The sequence below is a fragment of the Salminus brasiliensis genome, chromosome 1 (genome assembly GCF_030463535.1).
Source record: "Salminus brasiliensis chromosome 1, fSalBra1.hap2, whole genome shotgun sequence".
NCBI classification, from domain to species: Eukaryota; Metazoa; Chordata; class Actinopteri; order Characiformes; family Bryconidae; genus Salminus; species Salminus brasiliensis.
The window spans coordinates 55,467,672-55,492,240 of record NC_132878.1 but is presented as its reverse complement, the minus strand read 5'-3'; the positions used below and the strand labels follow the sequence as shown (position 1 = coordinate 55,492,240).

Here is a 24,569-nt window from a genome sequence, read left to right as displayed (position 1 = left end):
TAAACATATTTTACACTGTGTTCCCTCAGACCGTATATCTCCTCTTTAAAAAGTTATACTTGCACTCTACTGCGCTCTGTCTCTTAACAGTCTCTCCAACTGTAGTAGCAGTTGGTTTCTGTCGTTTCTGTGTGTGTTTTGACCCAAAGGGTGACTGAAGGTTTCGGAAAATACACCAGCCGCATCCTCCAACCTAATTAAAGAAAGACTAGTATTATCTTTTAAAAACAATACCTATTTGATCTACTACATACTCCAGGATTTTACCAGTAAGACTGTACAGCTACTGAATACTGAATGCATGTATTAATGTCATGAATGTACATCAAAGAGCAAGGTTTTGTGATTTCCCTGTCCTCAAGCAGGATTCAGCTCTTTTACAGTTACATAGGCCCTCCAAGACACCCTAGTTTGCATGTTTTACTAATTGTCAGATTTTGCACTGAACTGCTTTACCTTTTGTCAAATTACATGATTGGGTTTGTTTTCCTTTTGTTCAAATGCTTGTTCAATCGTGAAGGAAGGTCCATTAGTAAATGGATAGTAGGTTATTTGAGAAACTTGAACTGCAGCTGACTCTCAAGGAGTAGGAAAAGTGAAAAGAAATAATGTGTGGTTCTAAAGTGCTGAATGAATTGGAGATACGCCAGCTGGCATCTGCCATAGATGTAGTTTTGACAATGCTTTCCCAGAAGTATGTGGTTTATCTTCTGTTTGCCTCTTTGCTCCTCCAAGGTCTGCAGCTGAACTTGCATGTGCGATGTTGTTTTCCACACTTTGAGGAAACATTACAGAAAGAACCAGAGAGTAATGCAATAGACATAATTTGATTATGAATGTAAAAAACATTCAGAGCCTGTTGTTTGTAAAGGGGGGAAAGCAGTAATTGCCTGTGGCAGTGGGAGTATAATCGAGTGAAGAATGGCTGGAGGAGAATGGTGATGTCCAAACTGTGCACATATCTTTTTTCTATTCTTTTAAACCAGCTCAAAGAAGAAAATCAGCAGAAACAATTCAACATGTATGTCCATGTTACAGGAGGAAGAATTTGAATAATATTTTTTTCTTGATTTTACCTTATTAAATCATAACATACAATACCACTGTAACAGGTATCTTTGTCCTGCCCTTGTGTTTTTACCTTCCTGGGCTGTGTGTTTTGCCCTGCCATGTGCATTAGTCATCATAGTCATTAGTGTTCCCACCTGTGCCTTCTTTGTAGCCCCGCCCTCCTGTTAGTCTCAGGTGTTGTTTGTTGTGTTCCCTTTGTGGCAGTGTTCCTGGGCTGGTTGTGTGTATATGCATGTGTGTTCATGGCAGTTCATGGTTTATTTGCTTGGGCTGTAGCTCAGCGCCTGTCTGTTTCTTTCTACTTTAGTTTGGTTTTCTGGTCGGGTTTGTTTTTGTATCTAGTTTTTGTTAATTCTGCTCAGTTTTGATTTCTGTTAAATAATTTCCCTGCCCTTTTGTTTGCCCCTGCTTTCAAGTTCCACAACTGTGCAAACTGTACAAAAGGCCAAAGATCTTGTTTTATTACGCTCTATCACGTCTTTTTGTTCCAAAAGCTCATCAAGGGCATTTCTCAACACAAATAAGGTTTGTTATGAAGTTGTTCATAATATCACAATATTTCACATATAGGTTCTCAAAGAAGGTGAAGGGCCTTGCTCAAGGGCCCAAAAGTGGCAGCTTGCCGAGCCTGGGTATTGAACCCACAACCTTGTCATTAATAGCCCGGAGCCTAGACTCTGGGCTATTAATAGACCCTTAGTCATGTGTAATGCACGTTTTTTCAGCTTGGCAGTGAGTATAATAAATATTTAACTCAAGCCCTGTCTATATGCTTACCTGGTCAACCTAATGAGGTTTGAATACTGTACATTGATCTTGATATGGTCATGCTTGCACTAACTGTGGTCCTGTGTAGACGGTCGGTCCACACATTGCACCAGAACAGAAAAGTACAAAGTAGATTTTGAGGTGTGTTTAGGATCATTATCGGGATGTAGAACCCATCCTCGTCTCATCTTTAGCTTACAGATTTGTTACAGATGTGTTGCTTGAATTTGATGAATTTGCTGGTATTTAACTAAATCCATTCTTCCCTCTACTTTCATGGTCTTTCAGATCCTGACTTGACCTACACTACTCCGGTTAACTGCCACTTCGTATTACATTATGAACAGAGTGAACATGTACCTGAAAATGCCTGGTATATATTCTTATAGTATTTAAAGTCCTAGGAAACTTATCTTATCTGATGTGTGGCAGTAAGGGGGTGGAGGAACCATGGGACCGCCCCCCACACTAGCCTTGCCGCCAGCCTAGCTCAGCACACCTGGAGCTGGTTAAGCCCATGAGCTCCAGGTGGTGTTTAAAAGGGGCTCGGTTTAGCCCACACAGGTGAGAGCCAGAAACTGAGTGAGACATGGCGGTGAGAGGACAAGGGTCACGGCCTACCAGGGCGATTACAGACCAGTTGTGTTATACACACTAGTATTTTAGGGTATGTATTATTTAGTAATTTTAGTAGTGTGGGTTTGGCAGGTTAGAACACACCATATTGATGTAGTGGCCTGGGAGTGAATTGTTGCTATACCACCATTCCTCCTGCTGTTGTTGCTGCTGCATCTGCATTGCCTGCATTTCTGCTCTTGTTGATTTGCATTGTGGTAAACTCAATCTGACTGGTTTGCAGTATGCATAGTGGATTTCTGGGTCTACTTAACTAGGTACATACTCAAACTAGGTAATATTACTAATTGGTACATATTTGGGATGCACCTACTGTGCTTAGCTTGTAGTCCCATTAGAAGCCCCACATAGGTTAACTATATATTTAAAGTTACATATATATGTATCTTTAAATAACATGTTTGCAATGTTATTACTTCCTGTGATGCAACCTCATTAATACAATACAAAGCAATCCTCTAACTTTCCCAGGAGATGGCTCCACACTGCATGTTTAGGACTGTGTGCTGGACACTCCAGAGTCATCTTACAACGCAGATGTAACACAGATGTGTACAGTTTGAACCGATTAAAGGAATTTGTGTGGTAACATGAAATCCAACTGGTTTCATTCAACTCAAATACCCAAATACTACAGAAATACGAAACGATCACTTACCAATCATGAAAAACGGCTTGTCTGAAAATGGCTCTACCAGCACTATCTGATGCATTTGCGCACCCAGGTTTAGGGTGGCACAGAGATTTCAACCGTCATTAGGTGGTCTGCTGCTCGTTCTGCCCGGCGTCTCTGAACTGCACCACGCATCCACCAAGAAGCTGCACCCAACTCCAGCATAAAAGCCCTCTGAGGTCACCTCCCGGTCACAGACATTAAAGGCGTGGGACATACTGGCAAAAGGCCAGGTTAGACTGCTGGAAAGTATCTGTAAAACCTGCCCAGTTCTGGAACAAGATTATTTAATTACAGATAGAGATATCAAGTAACAAAGTACAAATACTTAAGTAGAAACTTTGGTTTTCTATACTAGAGTATTTTTTTTTTTTAGCTGACTTTGTACTTCTGCTAACATTTTTACACAATTTTAAAAATAGTCTCGTTACTCCTATTTCATTTCCATTTGTTTTGATTCAGCTTGTTAACGTAAAAAAATCCTATCCAGATAAATTGCACCATCCGGAAAGTGTGAATTTGATGGTGGTTGGATTAGAAGTATAAACATGTACGATTCTGACTCCCTATTGGTTTGTAAGTGATCCATCGCACCCGCACATGACACGTCACACTCCAGCAAGCACACAGCAGACGTCTGTAGTCTAGTATGAAGATGTCTGTGGCAGAGACACAAGAGAACTAGAGTGAAATGTTCCAACCAACCTCCACATTTACATTCCAATAAAGCTTATTGATCACATGCCTCTGCAGTTTGACTTGTTGCACCATTACAATACTTATAGGCAACTATTTATCATATTTTCCCTCCCTGAAACACAGGTTAATGCTCAGTAGTGCACATAGATGCTCCTTTAATATATTTCATATTAAAATGCATTCATTTTCAACGGGCAGATATGCAGCTGAAACAGGCAGCCTAGTGCAGCCCAACAATTGTCAACATGAACATTTTAATAGAATATTTTTTGGGGAGTTGGGTTAGTGTACTATAGGCCCCTGTGGCACGGTCTAAGCTTTTGCCCTTTGTTTTCCGTACATTACTTTTACTTTTCAATTTGAAGTAGTTGTGAAATCAATACTTTTATACTTTTACTTGAGTAATAAGCTAAAGTTGATGCTTTGACGTCTTTTTAAACCCTAGTATCTACACTTCTATTGGAATAGTGAGTACTTTTGACACTTTTGATTACAGATAAAACCAAGATTTACATGTATCAGAATGATGCAAAGAGTGCGGATTAGTAAAAGAAAGGCCTTATCATCCAAAGCATATCACATCATCTGTCAAGCATGGTGAAGTACATAATTGGTGCACGTATCTGTCACTGTACAGTGAAATGTGTCTGCTGCATTTTACCCATGAACACACACACCCAGAGCAGTGGGCAGCCAACTTTAGCGCCCAGAGAGCAGAGAGGGTGAAGGACCTTGCTCAAGGGCCCAACAGTGGCAGCTTGCCGAGCCCAGGTATCGAACCCACAACCCTGTTATCTCTAACCACTGAGTCCCACATGAAGTATGTTTGGTTTTATGGAATATATGGAAGTAGAGTTGCTATACATGAAGAGATGGAAATGCAGCAATGACATCTGGTGAAAAAGATGTCTAATGTAGCTTAAATCTAAGAGCCCAAGGGTCTAACAGTGGCAGCTTGCCAAGCCTGGGTATTGAACCCACAACCCTGTCATCAATAACCTGCCCCCTCTACTGAAGTGGTGTACCGAGGCAATATTACAAACAGTGTGTCACTGTCCAAATACTTATGCATAAACCTGTGAATCTTTCATTTATCACCCCACCCCCCACCCAAACCGTTTTAAAAATCTGCTGCCTATCTGGACACAAAAATTATAATGTAACACTGATAAACGAAAGATATTAGTTTAATAATATCAACATTGAGACCTGAAATGCTTACAAATACTTACAATATGATCATAGTGATCAGTTCTGTTATAACACATCCAGTACTCATCAGTCATTTGCATATTACATATAATGAATACTATTATGTTTTATGCCTTTCCACATACCTGCTTTTTTTAGAATAGTACTGATATACACTGTAAAGAAATAGCTAAATATATGAGGATACACAGAGATACACAGTAGATTGTCTCTAGCTAGAATGTATGCAGTCCATGACAGTCCATGTGTAAATGTTACTGTTGTGACATAGTTGCCATTACAGTTATTTGTTACATAATACTGAATGTAGATATCAAGTTTGATAGGAACTAGTTAAGAAACACTGATTTCACTGTGGTTACACAGTACATTTAACACTAAATACAGTATATACAAAACACAACTGTGTGTGAATTCTATGAAAGATGGTCGACAAAGGCCTTTTAACCTTTAAAGCAGCATTATGTAGCATTTTTACTTCAAAATCATGCTGATGCTCCACTGACTTGTAATAAATTGGAATAACATCTCTGTCATTGTTACTCTGGGCTCGGCATGCCTACTACGGCAGTATGCAACTTTAGCACAGCAGGCAGAAAGACAATTGCAGGTACTTGGTAATGCTGCATAACCCGAGTCATATTTAAGTAAAATCTTTCTGTAATATTATGCCACCACCTCAGTTCACATGATTCTATCACTTTCAGCTTGTCCAGAAATACATGTGTAAAGCATGTCCTTTAGGGGTGGCTCAAAGCGTGTATTCCACTTCTCGAATGGAGGGGGAGCCTAGGAGCAAGAAATGCAAATTTTCACATAATGTTGCTTTAATAACCCTGTTCTGATTTATATGCGTTATTTACCAACACTCTTTACAGTACGTTCATGCAAATCTTTCATAGGCTCCATTTAAGGCAGTGATTACATAAAAGCAATCTATGCAAAAGCTGCTTTAAGCTACATATCTGTGACACGTTTAGAGCTTAAGAAGACAACGATATTTACAATTTGTGATGGACACAGATGGAATTTGGCTTCCACTCTTATCCCATCTGTGCAGTGAACCCATACATACACACCAGTGAAACATACACTGTGGACAGTGAGCACACATGCCCGGAGCGGCATAGTGGAATGGAATATATGGAAGTAGAAATTGCTATACATGAACAGGTGGAAATGCAGCAATGACATCTGGTGAATAGGATGTTTAATGTAGCTCAAATCTAAGAGCTGACAACTGCTTTCACACAACAGCAGGAATGGAAGAATGCATGGTGAAAGACCAGCTGTCAGATAACTTGGCTGTGGCTCAAGTGTTGGAATCTGCTAAGCCTGCAGTAGACTCTCAAGTTCCATTAAAGAAATCGCTGATGACACACGTGCTACAAAACTATTCATAATTTAGTGCTGTAGCACCTTTGTTTGTTGTAACATTGTGATTATAGGAAATGGTATATAGACTTATATAGCACTTGCATCACATTAGCAGTTTCAGAAGAGCCCCCTCACAGCATGTGTAACTTGCATTCCTAAATGGCGGTTATATGAGCATTCTTTTAACAGGCACATTGCAGAAGAAAGATGGTTGAGGCACAGAGCTGTCTGGATTCCTGTTCTCAGTCAAGCTGCTTCTGATGTTCCGCACATCCACACTGGAGAGATTAGTCTTTAGTTGCAGGAGAGCAAGGACCTGCCGTTCACTGGGGAGAGGAACCGTGTAGATGTCAGTGTAGTCGCTACAGCAGTAGTAGTATGTTCTTAATGAGCAATAACATACAGAATCAGTGATTACATCTGAAGAACAAGTAGCAGAACCCATATATTTGTTGTTAATAAAATAAATGAAATACCCAAAACTGTTCCTTTTTTAATAAAAAAAATCTGTAACCCAATTTTACTCATTTCCCATTTCCACCCTGCAGCTAGGATTCCCCCATCACATGATGCTAAGACCGGGACGGAGAAAGCTAGCATGTGCTTCCTCCAAGTCACATGAAGGGTTACTACATCTTTAAACTTCGTATCTGGACAGCTGAACATAAAAAATAGAGTATAAACTGACAATTATTTTACTGCCAGCGAACAGATGTACACATCAGTGGCCCTCCCTCTTCCCCATCACTGGCTAACATTAAACTGAGTGATGGGGAAGAGGGAGGGCCACTGATGTGTACATCCTAACTAGGGCTGCCATTAATGACTATTTTTCTATCGATTAATCTATTGATTAATTTGTTGACATATAAACACTGGATTTCCTTTGTTCCTTGTTTGTACTGTGCAGGAAAGAACAGCACACCACACTGTGTCTAGTCTAAAATTGGCTTGAACATCTAGCAATGCGTCCGGTCCGGTGCTGCCGCATCAGCACTAGGTATGAACCAGCCATAAAAACATGAATAGACAACAGTTATGCAACAGTGTTTGGCATTTCTGGCAGTACATTTTCTAGAACAGGACCTGTGTGTTTTCTCTGCAGGTGCTGCCGAGGTATGCCTTCAAAACTTTGCCCAGTGCACTAACCACCTTTTAGTTTTATGCTAATTTTAGAAAAACGATTTATTGGATCTTTGGAAACTTTTACACTTTTGCTGCAGCCCCAACTGTATATTTAAAACTGTAGCTTTGAATGGAGCCGACCGGACTGGAGTCTTACTGACTTTAAGAGCAGTTAGGTAGTGCTAATGAGGAAAAGCGTTTATTTGAACGAACATGTTTTAGAGACCTAAAAGCATAAAAAAGAAGAATTAAAATATTGTTTAAATAACAATTATAAGCATTTGTAAGAACCTCTTCTGATAAACGATAATGATAATGATGGTAATAAAGTTGTTTAAATTAAGCATTAATATGAATTAATATATTATATTAATATTCTTAATATCGTTAATAAAGTTCTATTCTAATAGTTATAAAGTACATTTAGTTAAGATTTTACTCACCTTATATCTGGGTATGTTCTTGCCAAAGTAACAATCTCAAGCTGAAGTGTCCCTGCATCCTGCAGCCTCAGTACCTCTGACACTTTGGGTAACACGCCAGACAGCCATTTCTCTTTTGACCCCTGCAGGAAAAAAAGTGACGCTCAGTTCAGATAAAAATGCAAAAATTAACATAATGTCGACAATGTCAGCCATGAACCTTCACAATTTCCTCATGAAGTTCCGCTCTTTTCTTTCTCTAATACACCCCCCCCCCCCACAGGGTCATTAAGAAGTGTCCTTATGTTCCTCACAACAAAATAAATGGCTCAAGATTAATAAAGGTCAAAGAGTTGTACACAATTTTGTTGCACATTATACTACATCAGCAAAAAGCTACATTCCTGTTTCCTTCTTTTGCTAAGAATTGTGTGGATGTAGCACAAGCTCTTCCTGTGCAACCACTGGACACATTTTAATTCCTGTAAATCCAAAGCACGAATACATATTGATCATGGGATGGATTTGTATAGTGCAACAGTTTTAAAGAAATCTGGGTCTGAGTCCTTAGTGAGTGCATCAAGTGTGACTGGGCTTAGGCAAGACAAAATACTCCCCAACAGCGTGAGAAGGAAAGCTTGTGAGGAACCAGGACCTAAAATTGGGGAACCTATTCATCTTTTGTTGATAGCAAAGCAATTAATGGTGGAAACCCCATATGTGAGAATTTTCAATGAGAGTTTTTACTTTCTCTTTTTTCCTTTCACAATGCACTATTCTCTTTGCTATTCGTTCTGTGGAATTAGCTCTAAGCCATGGCTTTACTGGCATAATATACTCCTTCTAGTGTTCTCTGGCTGAATAATTTCACAGTGAAGCGTAAGTTTCCACAAGCCACTTTCCCCGAAGTCTTTTTCCTATCATCTGACTTCTGGATGCTATTAACATTCTGGAGCAGACTGTGCTCTCCACTGAGGTGTGTAATATGTATTTTACCAATGAGTGTGGTTGTACAGGAGTGCAGTTATTGAATATATTAAGCAGTTTATTAGAAAAAAATTCAAGACTTACAAGTAGGGGTGTAGCTAACCTTACACAAAAGTCATGGTTTGGTTTGCACCATGGTTTGAATCTTACAGTTCAGGGAGTGGAGGATAAAGAAAATAAGATGAAGGTTTATTTTCCTTTTATTTGAACAGACAATTGTGCTGTATAGCCATGTTTACACTAATAGTGCATGCCATATATCTCCGTGCAACTTCATGCACTGAACTGAGATCCTTGTGCTGTGACAGTTTGGTATAATCACACATACCGTTACACCCCTCCTTACAAGAACTCAAATGTACAATAAGTTGAACCCCCCCCCTTCAATTAGAGGTTAGCATCAATGCCATACTATGTGACTGCACACCACTGCTAGCTTGAAGCTTACAGGTCATTGAAAATTAGCGTTATTGTAGCAGTGGCTTCTTCTAGTGCAAACGATGTGGTTTCAAACTTTTAATTGATTACATTGATTACATTTTAAGTAGTAAAATATTACATTGTCATTAACAAGCACATTTTGGTGTGCACCTTGAAAAACAAACGCACACACACACACATGACACCAGTGTCAATGACCGATGGTAAGCTTTCCTGTCACCTTCTTGTGTAGTGATAAGCTGTTCAATACTCCCCACGTAGCTTCTAGATCCCTTGCAACTGAACATTTTAACTCATCATGGGGTAATGGGAATCTCCCATTAAAATATCTTAATAGCTTACTTTGCAGAGTGGCTGCTCAGTTAAGCTCAGTTTGCATATTCCGCTACTTCTTTGAGTTTGTTACCTTTACCTTTGTTTTTCTTTCCTTTTGTTTTGTGCACTTACATTTAATGAATGCTCTTATATTCTTCATCTGTTTGTTAAGCCCTGTATCCTGCTTTTCCTGTTCGTCCCTTATTATTTGAACCAAATACCATCAAATTTCTTTCTACTTGTCTTTCACCACGTACTCTCACAGGCTAAGTATCTGGAAAAAGCACAAAAAATTCCCAGTGTACTTTCAGTTTCGTGTTTATTGCTTACAGATGTGCAAGACGTGAAGCGAGAGCAGAGAGTGGTTGTGCTGAGGCAATGTGACAGTATTTCTTGGGTTTAACTGTTTTTACAAGTGTATAAACCTTCTCTGGGCTAAATTCATCATTCACAATGATGGGAAAGGTATGTACATTTTAATACCCAGGGGACATGTTGGAGGTATCCAGAAAAACAACCAAAAAAAGCCTACGTTTTGCTGGACCGTTGTCGGCTGTATACAATCGTCACTGGCATTTCCACAATGGGGAGTCCGGGACCAAAATATGATCTTTCTTATTAGAGGCCCTTGAGACATTATTTTGACCTATGAGCAATTTCATGCGTCGATGTATGGTGAGGGACTCAAGCCTTGTCCTCAGAGCCTTATGTAGTCACATATTTATGTGCCATATACAAGCTTTTAGATGTGAAGGGGCCTCATGAATATGGCTTGTGACTCACACACATTGGGACAAAGATTTGGTGCTTTCTATCCAAGCCCTTGTTAACATGTGGGTTATATTATTCATAATAGAACTCATATGTTAACAAGGGCACTGATACTGATACTTCCCACAGGAAAATGTAGGGCAAAGCTAATAAATGTAGAAATTAAACTAGGAATGGGTCCACAGTGGTTTTGATTTCTTGTTTTTCAGAACACAAAACCGGAAGCATCACACACAGCACATGTATGGCTATTACTTAATTTCTTGACCCTCTTGTTCCCCCTGAGGACCTAGGAACTCACTATTAAACGTATATTACACTGGTCAGCATCATACATATAGTGCTGCCACTCTCCCGACCAAGACATGGCAAGATACTAGTCTTACATAGTGACCATTGTCAAATACAAGAACACATCTCTATCAGTGCCACTCCAGTTTGCAACGCGTGAAAGAGACCTCTTGCGAGAACTTTGTTGGTCCACATGCTTCTTTAAATCTTAATGTTGTCAGTATCCTTCAGCTTGTCAACAAATGCGTATCTTTAGCTGTCCATGAAGGGAGAGCTCAAAGTGTGTGTTTTCAGCAGCAATGTAAAAGTGTAGCTGGAGCCCAGTAACAAAAAGTAGCACTTTAAGGTTATATGTATGTTGTATGTACTGTATGTGCACAGTTACATGTGGAAAGCCAGTAAAGCTTGTAATACAAGTATGTGTACGTACTTAGTTTGGCAGGCATTCTGAAAATGTAAAGGTAGTTAGATTTAGTGAGTGCATATACTTTGTATACTCACCAGTCTGATAAACAGTGTGTAGATCCTGATGCTGTCCTCACAAAGAAAGTTTGCAGCCTTCTCTTGCTCATCCTTGTCTTTTAGTTTCAGTTTCCTTTTCAGCATCCTCCTCGTATATTCAGTCAAGACCTCAATATGCAACTGACTAAGCAGTTCCTATACACACACATAAACACTCTGAGAACTGTGCATCTTCTAGAAAACTAGAGAAGCAATTTACAAAAGAACTCCTCAATCCATCAGGCTGATTTTGTGATGCTCACCTCCCTGCATGCTGGCTTTAGGTCTGTGAAGTTTTGCACTTCATCTTCCAGAGCTTTAAGCAGATCTCCGATAATATTATGGCTCTCTGAAAACCAGGCTGGAGTCCACAGCTTTCGGTACTGCTCCTGTTTAGACATATTAAATAAGGTGTCAGTTCCAAAATGTTTCATTTGATGGGTTTATAGTAAACTATTTTCTATATTTAGAGGAAAAATGATTTCATTGAAAGAAAATCGACAATACATTCTTTCGATTCAGCCGAAACATTTCCTCATCATTTCCCCATGTCTGTACTGTAATGTGAAAGCAGTGGCATAACAAAGATGTGAGTATGATTCTCAGAGTACAAAAGCCCAATTCAAGAGTAGCTGCCCCTAAAGCTCTTTGAAATTGAATAGGAGCACAGATCCAGTTTCATCTATGCTCAGAGAGTCACTTTAGATATTAATAGATTACATATAAATAAAACTACCTCAATCAGCCATAACATTAGCACCACTGACAGGTGAAGGGAAAAACATTGATTATCTATGGTGGCATCTGTCAAGGGGGTGGACATATTAGGCAGCAGGTGGACAGTCAGGTCTTGAAGGTGATGTGTTCAAATCTGTGTTAAAAACACTTTAATAACTAAATTGTGATGGCTAGAACATCTCTAAAGCATCAGGCAGGTCTTAAGGGATTTTTCTGGTATGCAGTGGCAACTACCTACCAAAAGTGGTCCAAATAAGAAAAAACCTGTAAATCAGCGACAGAATCATGGACACCTATTGGTGCAACACAAAGAAGGTCCCACATCTCAACTAACAGGACTTGCAACTAACCCCTTAATGCCACCTTCAGATGTCCTGTGGAGTAGGGGAACCTACTCAATATTAGGCAGATAGTATCAATGTTATGACTGACCGGTGTACATTTCACGGGATCATGATCTGGTCACAGATAGCCAGTAATGCAACACCTGTTGTTTTGCATCAGCACTGACCTACTTCTAACTTAGATCAACACTGTCCTTACAGTTGTAGCTGTGGAGGGAGCTATCCAAACACGAGAGAGGAAGAATGTCTCCTTCAAAGCACTGCTTGAATTACTTCAGAGTTACTTCAATGTTAGCTATACTTCGTGCAAATCTAGCTGCTGCTAGAAACACGATGATTTCATCTATCCCAGTTTTACTTATTTGTTAAGAAATAAAGCCAAGTTATGTTCTGCTCTATTCCCTTAAGTGCCCAATCCTACTATATTCCATAATTTGGATATCATCTATTCAGTGCATTTCATTATTAGCTACAAGTGCTGATATGACAACATGCCAACATTGAGCCTGAATGTCTTGTTTTTAAATACCTTGAGCTCCTTGTGTACGCGACTGAGGATGTCCTTGTGACACAGGTCTCTCAGCTCTGCTGTAGTGGACAGACAAGCTGCTTTAACATCATCCGGGAGATGTTTGCTTGTCTCTATGTATTCCCTGTGGAGACAGAAATATGCTGTTTCACCCTGATCAGTTCCATTTATCATCCACAGAGCACCCTCTTGACAATTCGCCAAACATTTCAATTTTTCAGACTGTTACAGTAGGGATACACAGTATGGCAAATGATCATGAAACAGACATTTTCATGTTACACATTATATAGCAAATGATAATAATAATGATTATTAATTTATATGATTTTATATGATTTATATGATGCACTAGTAGGACTACTATGTCATTATAGTATCAAAACCTTATTACACACACAATCCAATTAAAGGCCACAATTATTCTCTATCTGTGAATAAATCATGAAGTTAGGAAGTTTATGTTTCTTGAGTTTATTAATGTATAAGAAAAGCATATTGTGATGATAATTTATCATAATGATGATATCATAATATTGCCCAGTCTTATAATATACATCTAATGACAAATCTGCGCAGGAACACAAATAACATTATTATTCTGCATGATTAAATAATTGATACTAATATCTGATAAGATCCTCATGTAAACATGTCACATGTATACCAATACTGAGTGTAAATGTGTGTATCATAATCTATAGCTGTAAAAGGTTGTTTTTTAACAAAAACATATTATAGTATTAGGGTTCCTCTCATTATCCTTCTTTTTCTTCTTCCGCTTTGTCTTGTTATTATTATTATTAATATTTTCATTAATAATAATTACATTTAATGATTTATTTCTTACCTGAACTGCTTGATGCTGACCAGATTGGCTTTCAACATGACAGGGACGTCACAGCCGTTCTTGTGCTTCCCTTTGAGAAATTCTGCGATAGATTTCTTATAGCTGCCAAGAAATAATGTATTTGTTTAGACTTTTTTTCACATGGCACAAATATATTGAAACAGAGCTGGAACAGAAACTTCTTATTATATCTCCTTCTTATTAGATTACAAATTAACTGTTTTAACTGTTTTACAGAATTGATTGAATTTACATATTTCCTTCTGCTCTTCCAGGAACTCTGTGTGTTTGTTGCTGACCAATACCAAGGGAAAAAATGCCAACATTTAGCAATGGCCAGTGGTAGTATTCTAAATACCAATGCAAAAAAGTCAATTCTGTCACAACAGCATACATTTATATTAAACAGCTCCAAAAGATCTAGGTTTACTATATCTTCTGTAGAACATACTATGTAGCATTCAATTACTTTGAAATGATTACCTTGCAAGGAAGCTGGTCAGCTGAAGCAAAACCCTCTGAGATTTATCCTCATTACCCACAATAGTTATGGCCTCTTTCCTGGCTCCTTCTGCCAGCTGCAAAATGAGAGGTTTCATGCCTTAATGTGACAAGTTGGACATAATGTAGGTAGGCCTATGAAGTAGCAAGTCAACTAAATAACAACCCATGCTGTAACTAAGAGGAAAGGATCAGTTTATTTACAACTAATTTATGGTGCAATCTACTAAACATACAACGTAACCTCCCAGTGTTATACTTACATGTATAATGTCCAAGGCAAGATTGGAAATGTAGTATCCATCAATCTGCTCAGGTTTTTCGTCAGACTGCCAGAGTTCCTCTTCTTTCTTCAGAGCATTGGACAACCATGTCCTAACCTCAGCCTATAACCAAGATGGAACATCATCTAATCCAGTTCAGTGGTGTACTGTATATTCTAGGTCATACAAATGCCATTAGATCTTCAGTTAACAGCTCATATCATATTGAGCTGATGCACTGCCTTACTTCTTTGTGTGATAAATATAGGTCTTCCAATGTCTTAAGATCCTTCGGAGGTAACAAAGGTCCTAGTGCTTCACTCTTGATGTGAGACTCCATTTCCTTCTGTTGCAAAATATCTCTATAAAAAACAAAAGTGAAACAGCATTCATTTCTGGAGAGCAGTTACAGTACAGTTACATTTACTGCAAAAGTTAAAGACTAAATTTTTGGGGAGATTCAGTCATTTGTTTCTTACTTTGGATAATAATCGTTAATCCAGCTCAGTATGTAGATGCAGTCTTCCAACTCGATGTTGGTTTGAGACAATTCTTGGAGTTTCATGGAGAATGCTTGGTGGTACAGCTGAGTGTATGTGTTGCACACGTCAAACTCTGGTGTGTAACATCCCTGCAGGTCTCTGACCACCCAGAGCAGGTCATTCTGAATGCGCTTGCCCATTCGGCACACATCTTTCTTTAGGGAGGTGGACAAGTCGTCTGCTCCACTCTCTTCCTCATTCGCCCGCTGAATCCGTTCCTCCACCACACTCCGAAGGAGCATATCATGGGTGTTTCTGCAGTTCCTAGGCCTCCAAACAGGACATTTCTCAACAGCCACTCCCTCCCAGCACCTGTCTCGCTCCTCCTCCTGCAGTATAACTGCCACAACACTTTTAAGGGTCTCCTGGTTCTCCTTGTTGAAGGAGTCATTTATAACCATCCACAGACGCAGTATCAGGGTCTCATAGTCCTTTTGCAGTTGATCCTTCTCTTCACCTGTGCAAACCACTTGCTCATCTGCTGATTCTGAGTTGAAGAGTTGCTCTTCCCGTGCTAAAAGCTGCTGGCCAGCTTCTGCCAAACGATTCTGTTCTAGATTCTGGTTGAAATCCAAGACTTCTGAAAGAACACAGCTCACTGTTAGACCACACGATTGACTATTAGAACATATGATATCAAAGATTGTTCTGTGAAACTAGACTAGGAAAAAAAGGAACTGATAATTGCACTTGTAGGTAAATGTTGCTATCAGTTTACAGCTATCAGTAGAGATGATAATTAGAGGTCTTTACCCTACAGCCCTTTAACCAAAAAATGCCAGGACATGTATCAGATTTTATTATATTAAACAAAATGAGTTAACTTGTGTGTAAATGCTAAATATTCTAAAAATAAAGTACAATATGGCGAAACAGCTATTTTCCAATATGCATCAACCATTTTGAACACTTTACCAATAGATATTCAACAGCCACCCAATAAGATTTAAAAAACATCTAAAACATATCTATTCAGATTGGTTTACTTTCAATATATTTCATTTTATTCATAACAGCCTTTTCCTCTTTATTTTAATGTATTTTTTTACATTTCTATCTGTTTTTCTATTTCATATTAATTAATATTTGTAATATTACTTTACATTTATTTCTTAATTAGAGTTTTGTTCATTTTCCATTTGTTTATTTACTCTTTGCCTGGCTGTGTTATTGTTTATTATTGTTTTGTATTTCCTTATGTTGTAAAGCACTTTGACTCTCTTTGACTCTTTCTAGTGCTCTAGAAATAAAGCTGTTGTTGTTGTCGTTATTTGTGTTATTATGATGATCAGTATTCCCTGGAATTGCCCCATCCTGTGTATTATATTGTTTTTTCTGAACATCCATGTAGATACTTCAGTTCCACTTTGACATCTATGGTCAAAGTAAACAATGGTGGGGGCAGTGGGTTCGACCCACAAGGTGGGTTTGATTCCTGGGCTCGGCAAGCCGCCACTGTTGGGCCCTTGAGCAAGGCCCTTTACCCTCTCTGCTCCCCGGGCGCTGGAGTTGGCTGCCCACCGCTCTGGGTGTGTGTGTACTCACTGCCCCTAGTGCACTAGTGTGTGTGTGTGTTCACTACCACAGATTGGTTAAATGCACATAGTAAAGAGGACACATTTCGCTGTGCAGTGTACTCTTTACCTTTTTTACCTTTACAAACATTTATCTCTGCATTAGAAAGGGTTAGGCAACTTAACAGAAACAGGAAGTTTACTCACTTATTTTTTATTATGGTTGACAGGCTAACAAACCCGGAGTTTGTGAAGGAGTCCCTGTGCTAGCTGGAACATTTCCATGAGTTCTTTATAATACTGCCATAGTCTGTATTGGACTGGGCAGCTCACAAGTTGGTGGAATACAAGGATTTATTGTAATCCCTCACTAAGTTCTGGAACTTTTCCCAGGCCCACTCTGACCCCCTGCTGAATAAGTATAAGGGGCTTTTACCGGACCTTTTTGGGGTCTATTCCATAGCTTGTTCCAGACCCAGTGATTTGTGTCTGTGAGCCAGCAGTGGTTTCTATAGCACCACCAAGTGCTTCGGAGGATACCAGTGAGCCGGCAGTGGATAACACAGCACTGATGTCTGGGACAAAGATGTCCCATGCTCGTTCTGGACCCAGGTTTCCAGACAACGTCAGCACACTAATACTGCATTCATCAGAGCTGCCAAGTGCGGAGGGTGCCAGCAAGCCAGCAATAGCTTCTACAGCACCACATAGTGGTCACGGGCAGGTCAGCAAGCCAGCAGTTGATTTCACAATTTGGAAAACTACAGTGCTGCTGAGAGCTCTGGAGGAGGCTGTGCCCAATATGCAGAGAGAAGTGGAATCTGCCACTCAAATTTACAACTTGCTTAGATTAAAAAGAACTGATTTAAAGCTTAGTTGTTAAAGAAGGAGTATTTGATTGGTGTTGGTATCAAAACATAACGTTCTTAGGATATTCTCAAAATGTCTTTATAAATTGTAAGGATGTTATTTTTAGGGCCCACAACGACGTTTCATCAACATCCATGAAATATTAGTCTACATTTAACACAGTAACATTTAAATGATGTAGCTTTTTTGGACCATATATTTAATGTCCTGTGAATATTTTATTGGTGGACATTAATAAAGTTGTATATATATATATATATATATATATATATATATATATATATATATATACTAGTCAGCAGCATATATACATCATGATATACCAGAAATAAAATGAATAGACTAAAAATAATAGCCTACAGCCCAGTCAGATCTGGTAATCAATAAGGTAAAGAGGATGAGGGCATGTCTTCAGGCTGTTATGCGGACTGTACCTGGCAGAGTGTCCGTCGGAGAGGACTTGCTCTTGCTTCGTTTCATAAAGCCTGTAATCCTAATTTTCTTGGGGATTTTAATCTTTGCCTTGCGTTTCTCATCAGCCGAGTCTCCAGAGGACTTTCTCCTGGGCTGCTCTTCAGCCATCGCTTCACACACGGCGTCGCTGCTGAGATCTTCAGGCGACTGCGGCTCATCTGTGAAAATCACAGCTTTACCAACCAAGCAACCAACACACACACACACACACACGTGCGGCTTCCAGCGATGCCAGGCTGCACATGCCCCTCTGCAGCTACCTTCCCAACACGCTCCCGACTCCTCAGTAGACGCGTCTGTCTACATAGCTGGCTAGACTGGCCTCAGTTCAGCACCAGCATATGCAATATGAGAGCAGGGAGAGACAGGAGAGTCCAGGAGGGGGTGGGGGGTGTGTGTGTGTGTGAGGGGGGGGGGTATTTGGGCCAATTCAGCTTTAACAATGAACGGTTTCCATGTATTATCCTATATAAATTGTAAGTAACGAGCTCACTCATACTAAAGCTGCCTGTGTATCTCCAGCAATAGAGCATTTACCTACCTTTCCCGTTCCTCCTTAGGTTCAGCGAGGGCAACTGGATAGTCTTCATCATCACATGAAGATTGATCAAGTCTTCTGTGAGTGAGGATTTCCTTTTGGTTCGTCTCTGTGTGAATGCGCCAGACTCAGAGTCTTTTAATATGACGCCCACCAGCCCACTGGCCACGTGGTCTTTTTGGGAGAAGCTGTGGGATATGCTCTCTCTCACACAACTCTCTTTCAGTTTCCCTTTCCTTTAAACTTCCTTCCCCCCTATAATGTAATGGGGATTTTCCTTATCACACCCCAGCTGCCATTAATCTGTGGGAAAACAAGCACACACATATGGTCAGATTTGGTACAAGCAAGTCACAGTGCTTCACAAAGCGCTGCATTCAGCTCAGATTAAAATAATAATAATAATAATAATTATTGCGTATGTGCTCACCACTAATAACTAATAACTTTCATAAATCAACCAAATAATATGCCATCCAGCTACTAGGCTGGAGAGGTGGTTTGCCCAGGGCACCATACAAGCTAGAACCACCCTGCTCCAAGGGTTGTTCCTCACTTATCACATCGGCCTGTAGCTCAATGTGATCAACGCCACCCAGCAATAAACTATATGGATGAAAGTATTGGCTTGTTTATTGTTTCTTCTAAAATAAAGTGTCTTTAAAAAGTCTTTAAAGTTCATCCTGCTTTTGTTGTCTCTGTCTCTGTCTGAAGATCGTTAGTGAGGTCAGGATGTTGGATGACCACTACCCCACATCATCCCCAACTCCCCAAACTCCTCCCAGTATTGGATGCAGCACCATCCATCATTCCTTTCCACTGCTCCACAGCTCAATGCTGGGGGGCTTCATTCTCATCTAGCCCACACTTGGGATTAGGCATGGTGCCAACAGAATCATGTTTATCTGCTCCAGAGAGTCTTATCATATTGGCAGTACTTCTCTACAGGGACGAAACGAGCAGTGTGCGTGCATTTGCACATCTGTGTCAGCAAGTTTTACAAACCTAGGGTGTCATAAAGAATGAACCTTGAAAGGAATTAGGACTCACAAGGGAACCAGGTGCATTCTCTGACTGGCATGTGATTGCAGAATGACACAAATGTGTTGAACCTGGGACTGGGAGCATTTAAGGAGCATCGCTTTAGCCTGTAGTTGCCATGAATTGAACCTCTATGTGTTTGTGGCATGGTCCTGTAAGTTGGCATCTTTTCGTTGTCAAGCTATCTTCAAGTCTGGTTCTCGAGACAGTCCCGCCAAGTCGCGTCCAGTTCATGCTCCCCAGCGGCTGTAGCTCATGAGTCTGTTCCACGGTGCACTTAGGTTAGGCTTGCCCAGTATCTTGCTCAGGTAACCGGTTTTCCAGTTAACCCTGGATTCACGTAGAGCGTTGCTCTAGTACTCAGTTCTAGTTTCCTCCTAGTATCACCCAAGCTCAGCTTGTGGCTGTTTTGAGTTCTCCCTTTTTGTTTTCCCAGGCTAGGCTTGCAGCTTATGTTTTGCCATTATTCCCTTATATCCCAGGCTAGGCTTGAGGTTTATGTGCCCTTCTTATTTCCCTGTATCCCAAGCTAGGCTTGAGGTTTTCCATTCTCCCTTTCCCTCGTCCTTACCTCAGCACAGCTCGGCTCATCCCCTTTTTGGGAAAAGACCTTGCAATTATGTTTGTTTTGTGTCTGACTGAGACTAAATCTCAACTATCTCATCACACTGACGATAACACTGCAGCCAGAACCCACGTAGGACAGTTTCCTGTCTGAGTGTTGATTGCACAGACTTGTGGTGTAGCAGATATTGTTGTCATTTACTTCTAACTAGGCTCAATAACACCAAATATGCTTCAAGGAGGCCTGCTATTTTAAGCATAACCGAAACCAAAGGAATGTCACAAAAAAAACGTTTTAAAAATGATGCCTTATTAGGTTTCCAAGGAACACTGGCACTGGAAGTGACAGCCCCCCATTCGGTATTGAGAATCATTTGTATTGGGTCTGGTGTTAATATGTAAATACAGCACAAAGCTGAAGACTTTCATGCTGTTAGTTTCAGACAAATGGATCAATATATCCATCCAAAATCACTTGGAATAAAATCATTTACCTTAATTGAATATTTTTCAATCTTTTAACATTAACTTTGAAAATGTAAAGTTTCCATTTTTAAGATAAAGACTCACTCGAGCAGTGATGGTATTTGGTATTTAGTAGACAGGTTTTGTTTGATGAGGACACAAGATTGTTTAATGAGGATATGAGCTGGTTTGGCGTTTGGTGTGGACACACGACGGATTTATATGAATTTATACAAATATAAGTTTTCTTTATCTGAATATGGTGTTAAAAAGACAAGTAATCTAAGAGTAACTGAAAGTAATCAGATCACATTAATGTAATAATGCATTAGATTACATCACAATGACATAACAGGTAATCAGTAACTAAATAAATATACATATATATATAATATATAATAATGTATATTCTTAAAGTAACCTTCCCAACCCTGTGGATGGATCACACAGGTGTGCTGCTTCACACAAATCACTTACAAACTTATAAAGATATATATATATATATATATATATATATATGCAATTGCATTCAGTCAGAGAATAGAATGTAAACTGTGGTTGTTTTGGGGCCAGTTTCCTGGACATGGATTATAGATGGTCCCGGACTGCACAGCATTCTGAATAGGGATCTGAATAAGGAAAATGCAGTCCAGGACTGTTTGGCATTCCTACCCATGCTCTAGTTTCTCTGCATGCAATTAGAACACATCTGCAGGATCAGACCAGAGTGGGAGTCTATCAGAACAACTGAATGTATGTGACACCTCGGAAACTCCCAAAAATCTCATAAAACAGTTGTTTTCACAAGATGTAAAGCAATATTTACATTCCAGGTTTTTACAAGGTTTACATCTAAATGTTGTCAGCCTCTTCGTCTACAATAAATCATTTTTGTTAGTCTCAAATTCCTGTATATTGAACCTGTAACACCTTTTTAATCTATTAGTCAATGGACAGAATTCCCCTTTTGTTGCCAGCATAGAAAATCCAATGTGTATGTATGCTTTGGATATGCTGGCCATGCTGGGTAAAATATGTCTTGAGTGAGAAGGGAAAGACGAGAGAATAAAAAGCAACTCTTTTCATACCCTGCTTTTAGAGAGCCCAGTAGTCTGCGCTTGCTCTAAATACTACTCAGCCTTCTCGGAAACCATATGATTTCCCTCTCTCTCTGCTCTGCTTTTCAGAACCAGTCCACTTGGGGCGATATGCTCTCACATCAGAGGCTGTTTATAGATCTGGGAAGCCCCTGAATTTATATATGTCCAAATCTGCTGACAGTATGTTTATGTTCTGTTCAGTGCTGTTGATGCCCTCTTCTTCCTACAATTAAGGGTTTCAGCGTTCTTACAGACACAGACGGGTTGAACTGCACAGACACTCTGATCTTTAGTCGGAAACTAGACCAGCAGCCAATGGAATAAACTATGAAGAACAAAATTCTATAACATAATGCAGAGCATTGGTCATGGTAATGAGACACCTGGTGGATGAAGCGCACAAGGACACACGACAACAGACATGAAGAGGAGAACATCTAAGGTTTATTTTTGGATTTATGCATTACTGGCTATAGAAGCGCCACAGAAATAAAGAAGCCATATCACATTGTCTATATATAATTCTGTAATGATGATTATGTTCTGATGTTATTTATATTATGTCTGACAGTTCATCACTTGGCTTTGAGAGTGTCTTCCTGTTTATTTAACAATCAGTCTCTTAGAGATAACTGATGAGAGGTTATTTTGCTTGCTTTTTTGAGTTGGATCCAACAAAGCTAATTATAGAGTTTACAAAACTGCAACTGGGCACAATCTGTTCATCATTGCCCGTCACAGGATGCAGTTAGACTTCCTTTGTTTCATAGCTGCGTAGTTCAAGTCATCCCATGCAAAAATCAGCAACAAAGAGCAGCCTAGTCAGAGTTTAGTTTCATTTTGTAAGGCCAGACAGATGGAGGATTATATTCACAGTGACCATCAGATGAGAAGCAGTTGTCCTTTTATACCAACAGATGGAGACACAAGTCTTCCTTTAGACAGCTGTTTCTAAACTGAACTGCCTGGTATTTGTGATACTGGGTCAATCCGATTCATTCACCAGCTTCGTTTATGTACAGATTTGGATTGCAGTGCCTCCTTCAGTCTGAGATGCACTGACATACTACATGACCATCCATGGTTAGATAGAGTGAGAGAAGAACCCCTGATTGAGAGAGAGCCTTGTTGGCATTTACAGTTATGGCTACTTTCTTCATTGACTAGAGAGCTCCTGCTGCCCTGGAAGTGCCTGCAGTTCCTCCCATGGGTAGTGGATAGAGCTCCATGATTGAGAAAGTGCAGTTCCACAGCTTCACAGTCTGATAACCCTTGACTTAATCTCATGTACAGCTGCTCCAGAGCATCCTAGTTTGGTGGCTTAGCTTTTCTATGGATATGGAAAGTTCAGGGTGAATTTATAATATTAGACATGCTGTGTCAGCATATATAGAGAAAGGAAGAATATAAGGACTATCTGTTTGTTTTGTTTTAATGTATTTTAAGAGGGACCATTTCCAAAAGCATCTCTAAAAGAAAGGTGTTCTGCACGAGAGTTAGCTAACTAGCTTATTTCCATCTACAGTCCCTGGGCAATAGCACAAATATGTGAAACTAAGACTCAAAACTCATTTAAAAACACAGTAATATTGTAAACACATTCCTAACTTGAAATATGGCCACTGCACACTCCCCACACTCCCAGTTTTATCTACCCACAATGCAAAAACACACAAAATCATTGCGCATTGATTGTCAGCCACACTATACAATTTCCATAAAACCAGTAGCAGTGTTCAGTCATTCAAACATATTTGACTGTTACAAATGCATTTGTTTACTTCACTATATATATATATATATATATATATATATATATATATATATATATATATATATATATATATATATAATAACCCAGTAGACATTTTTAAATAATTGGGAAGCACACTTCATTGTATAGTGGCTTTAAGGGTAAATGCAGATTGTGCAAAGGCAGTTCTTTGTATAGACTGTCACGACTGACATTGGAAGTCTGGGTTGCAAGCGGGGATCAACACTAGGCCAAAAGCTAATGCTAGTGGACACTAGCTTTTCTCTCTAACGTCTGCTCTAAAAACAAACTGGACTACCTCAACAACAGACTACCAAACCAAACCAAACCAAACCATCACATGTAAAAATAGAAAGTGCATGCTAATTTCAAATAATTAGGAAACGAAGGTGGGGAAAGGCTAAAAGCTAACTGGCTTTAATCTCTTCAGCTTGCTAACAGCAAATTGTGCTGAAAGGACACAATGAGAGGGCATATATAGGTAAAATTGGGTCAAAATTGCCGTAAACCAACCAATTAAAGCAGAGCTTATTGCTTTTTTCATAAGTTTCATTATGAGGCAAAATAACAGGGTTGTAAATAGGCTTGTTTAATGATTTTTCATACATTTTCTCTAAAAACAAAGTCATATATTTAATATTTATACATCAAATAACAGCTTTAAATTCTCTATAAATGAATTCCATAGCATAACATTTGACTGTGCATGCTCTTCTGCAATCACGTCTAAATCTTAACAGCACAGTAATCTCTGCATTTATGCTAAGAACAATGAAAACGCATTGCCAAATACATTCTAATGTACTAAGCCTTTGCTGTAGTAATGCTGGGCGGTGCTGACTGAAAAGCTAATGTTTTGGAGGTTAGGCTCTGAGAAGATATCTGAGAACATCTGCTCTTGATCCTCTTTACTGTATTACATTGAAATAATGCCAGCAATGATGCAATGAGGCTGTGGTGCAATCCAAAGAGGTTTGGCTGGCATGTTAGTCAGACGTCATTATGTCATTTAGTGATGTTGGTTTAGGGGTAAAAACCTCTGTTTCTATCTAATGTAGAGGCTCTGACTAACCAATGTAACTAACTAATCTCTGACTAATCTAACCTCTAAAATGAATGGCAAACTAACAAACAGTTTGGTTTCCAGGGGATAAATAATGTAAAAGTCACCAG

The 24,569-nt window shown here is 39.4% G+C and overlaps 1 protein-coding gene across 2 annotated transcripts; it reads right to left on the bottom strand.

Annotated features, from left to right (window-relative positions):
* Positions 1 to 5,018: 5,018 nt before the first annotated feature.
* Positions 5,019 to 18,568, bottom strand: LOC140576783 (tumor necrosis factor alpha-induced protein 2-like). Of its 2 annotated transcripts, none has more exons than XM_072696392.1 (12): positions 18,456 to 18,568; positions 17,875 to 18,072; positions 14,994 to 15,636; positions 14,762 to 14,876; positions 14,515 to 14,637; positions 14,234 to 14,328; positions 13,751 to 13,852; positions 12,901 to 13,024; positions 11,553 to 11,678; positions 11,290 to 11,445; positions 8,005 to 8,126; positions 5,019 to 6,762 (listed from the first exon to the last, which is right to left on the bottom strand). In XM_072696392.1, the coding sequence occupies exons 1-12, from the start codon at positions 18,505 to 18,507 to the stop codon at positions 6,603 to 6,605; spliced, it is 2,016 nt and encodes a 671-aa protein (XP_072552493.1). In that variant the 5' UTR covers positions 18,508 to 18,568; the 3' UTR covers positions 5,019 to 6,602. The 2 variants fall into 2 exon arrangements, with proteins under 2 accessions (XP_072552493.1, XP_072552502.1); XM_072696401.1 differs by having other exon boundaries at positions 14,994 to 15,633.
* Positions 18,569 to 24,569: the final 6,001 nt, after the last annotated feature.

Bases quoted from the DNA above. Each gene is read 5' to 3' on its own strand.
- LOC140576783 (XM_072696392.1), bottom strand. From the start codon at position 18,507: ATGATGAAGACTATCCAGTTGCCCTCGCTGAACCTAAGGAGGAACGGG. The intron at 15,637-17,874 runs GTACAGTCCGCA...GTGTTCTTTCAG, and splicing joins TCCGACGGACACTCTGCCAG to AAGTCTTGGATTTCAACCAG. The intron at 13,853-14,233 runs GTAATCATTTCA...ATTTCTTGGCAG, and splicing joins CTGACCAGCTTCCTTGCAAG to CTATAAGAAATCTATCGCAG.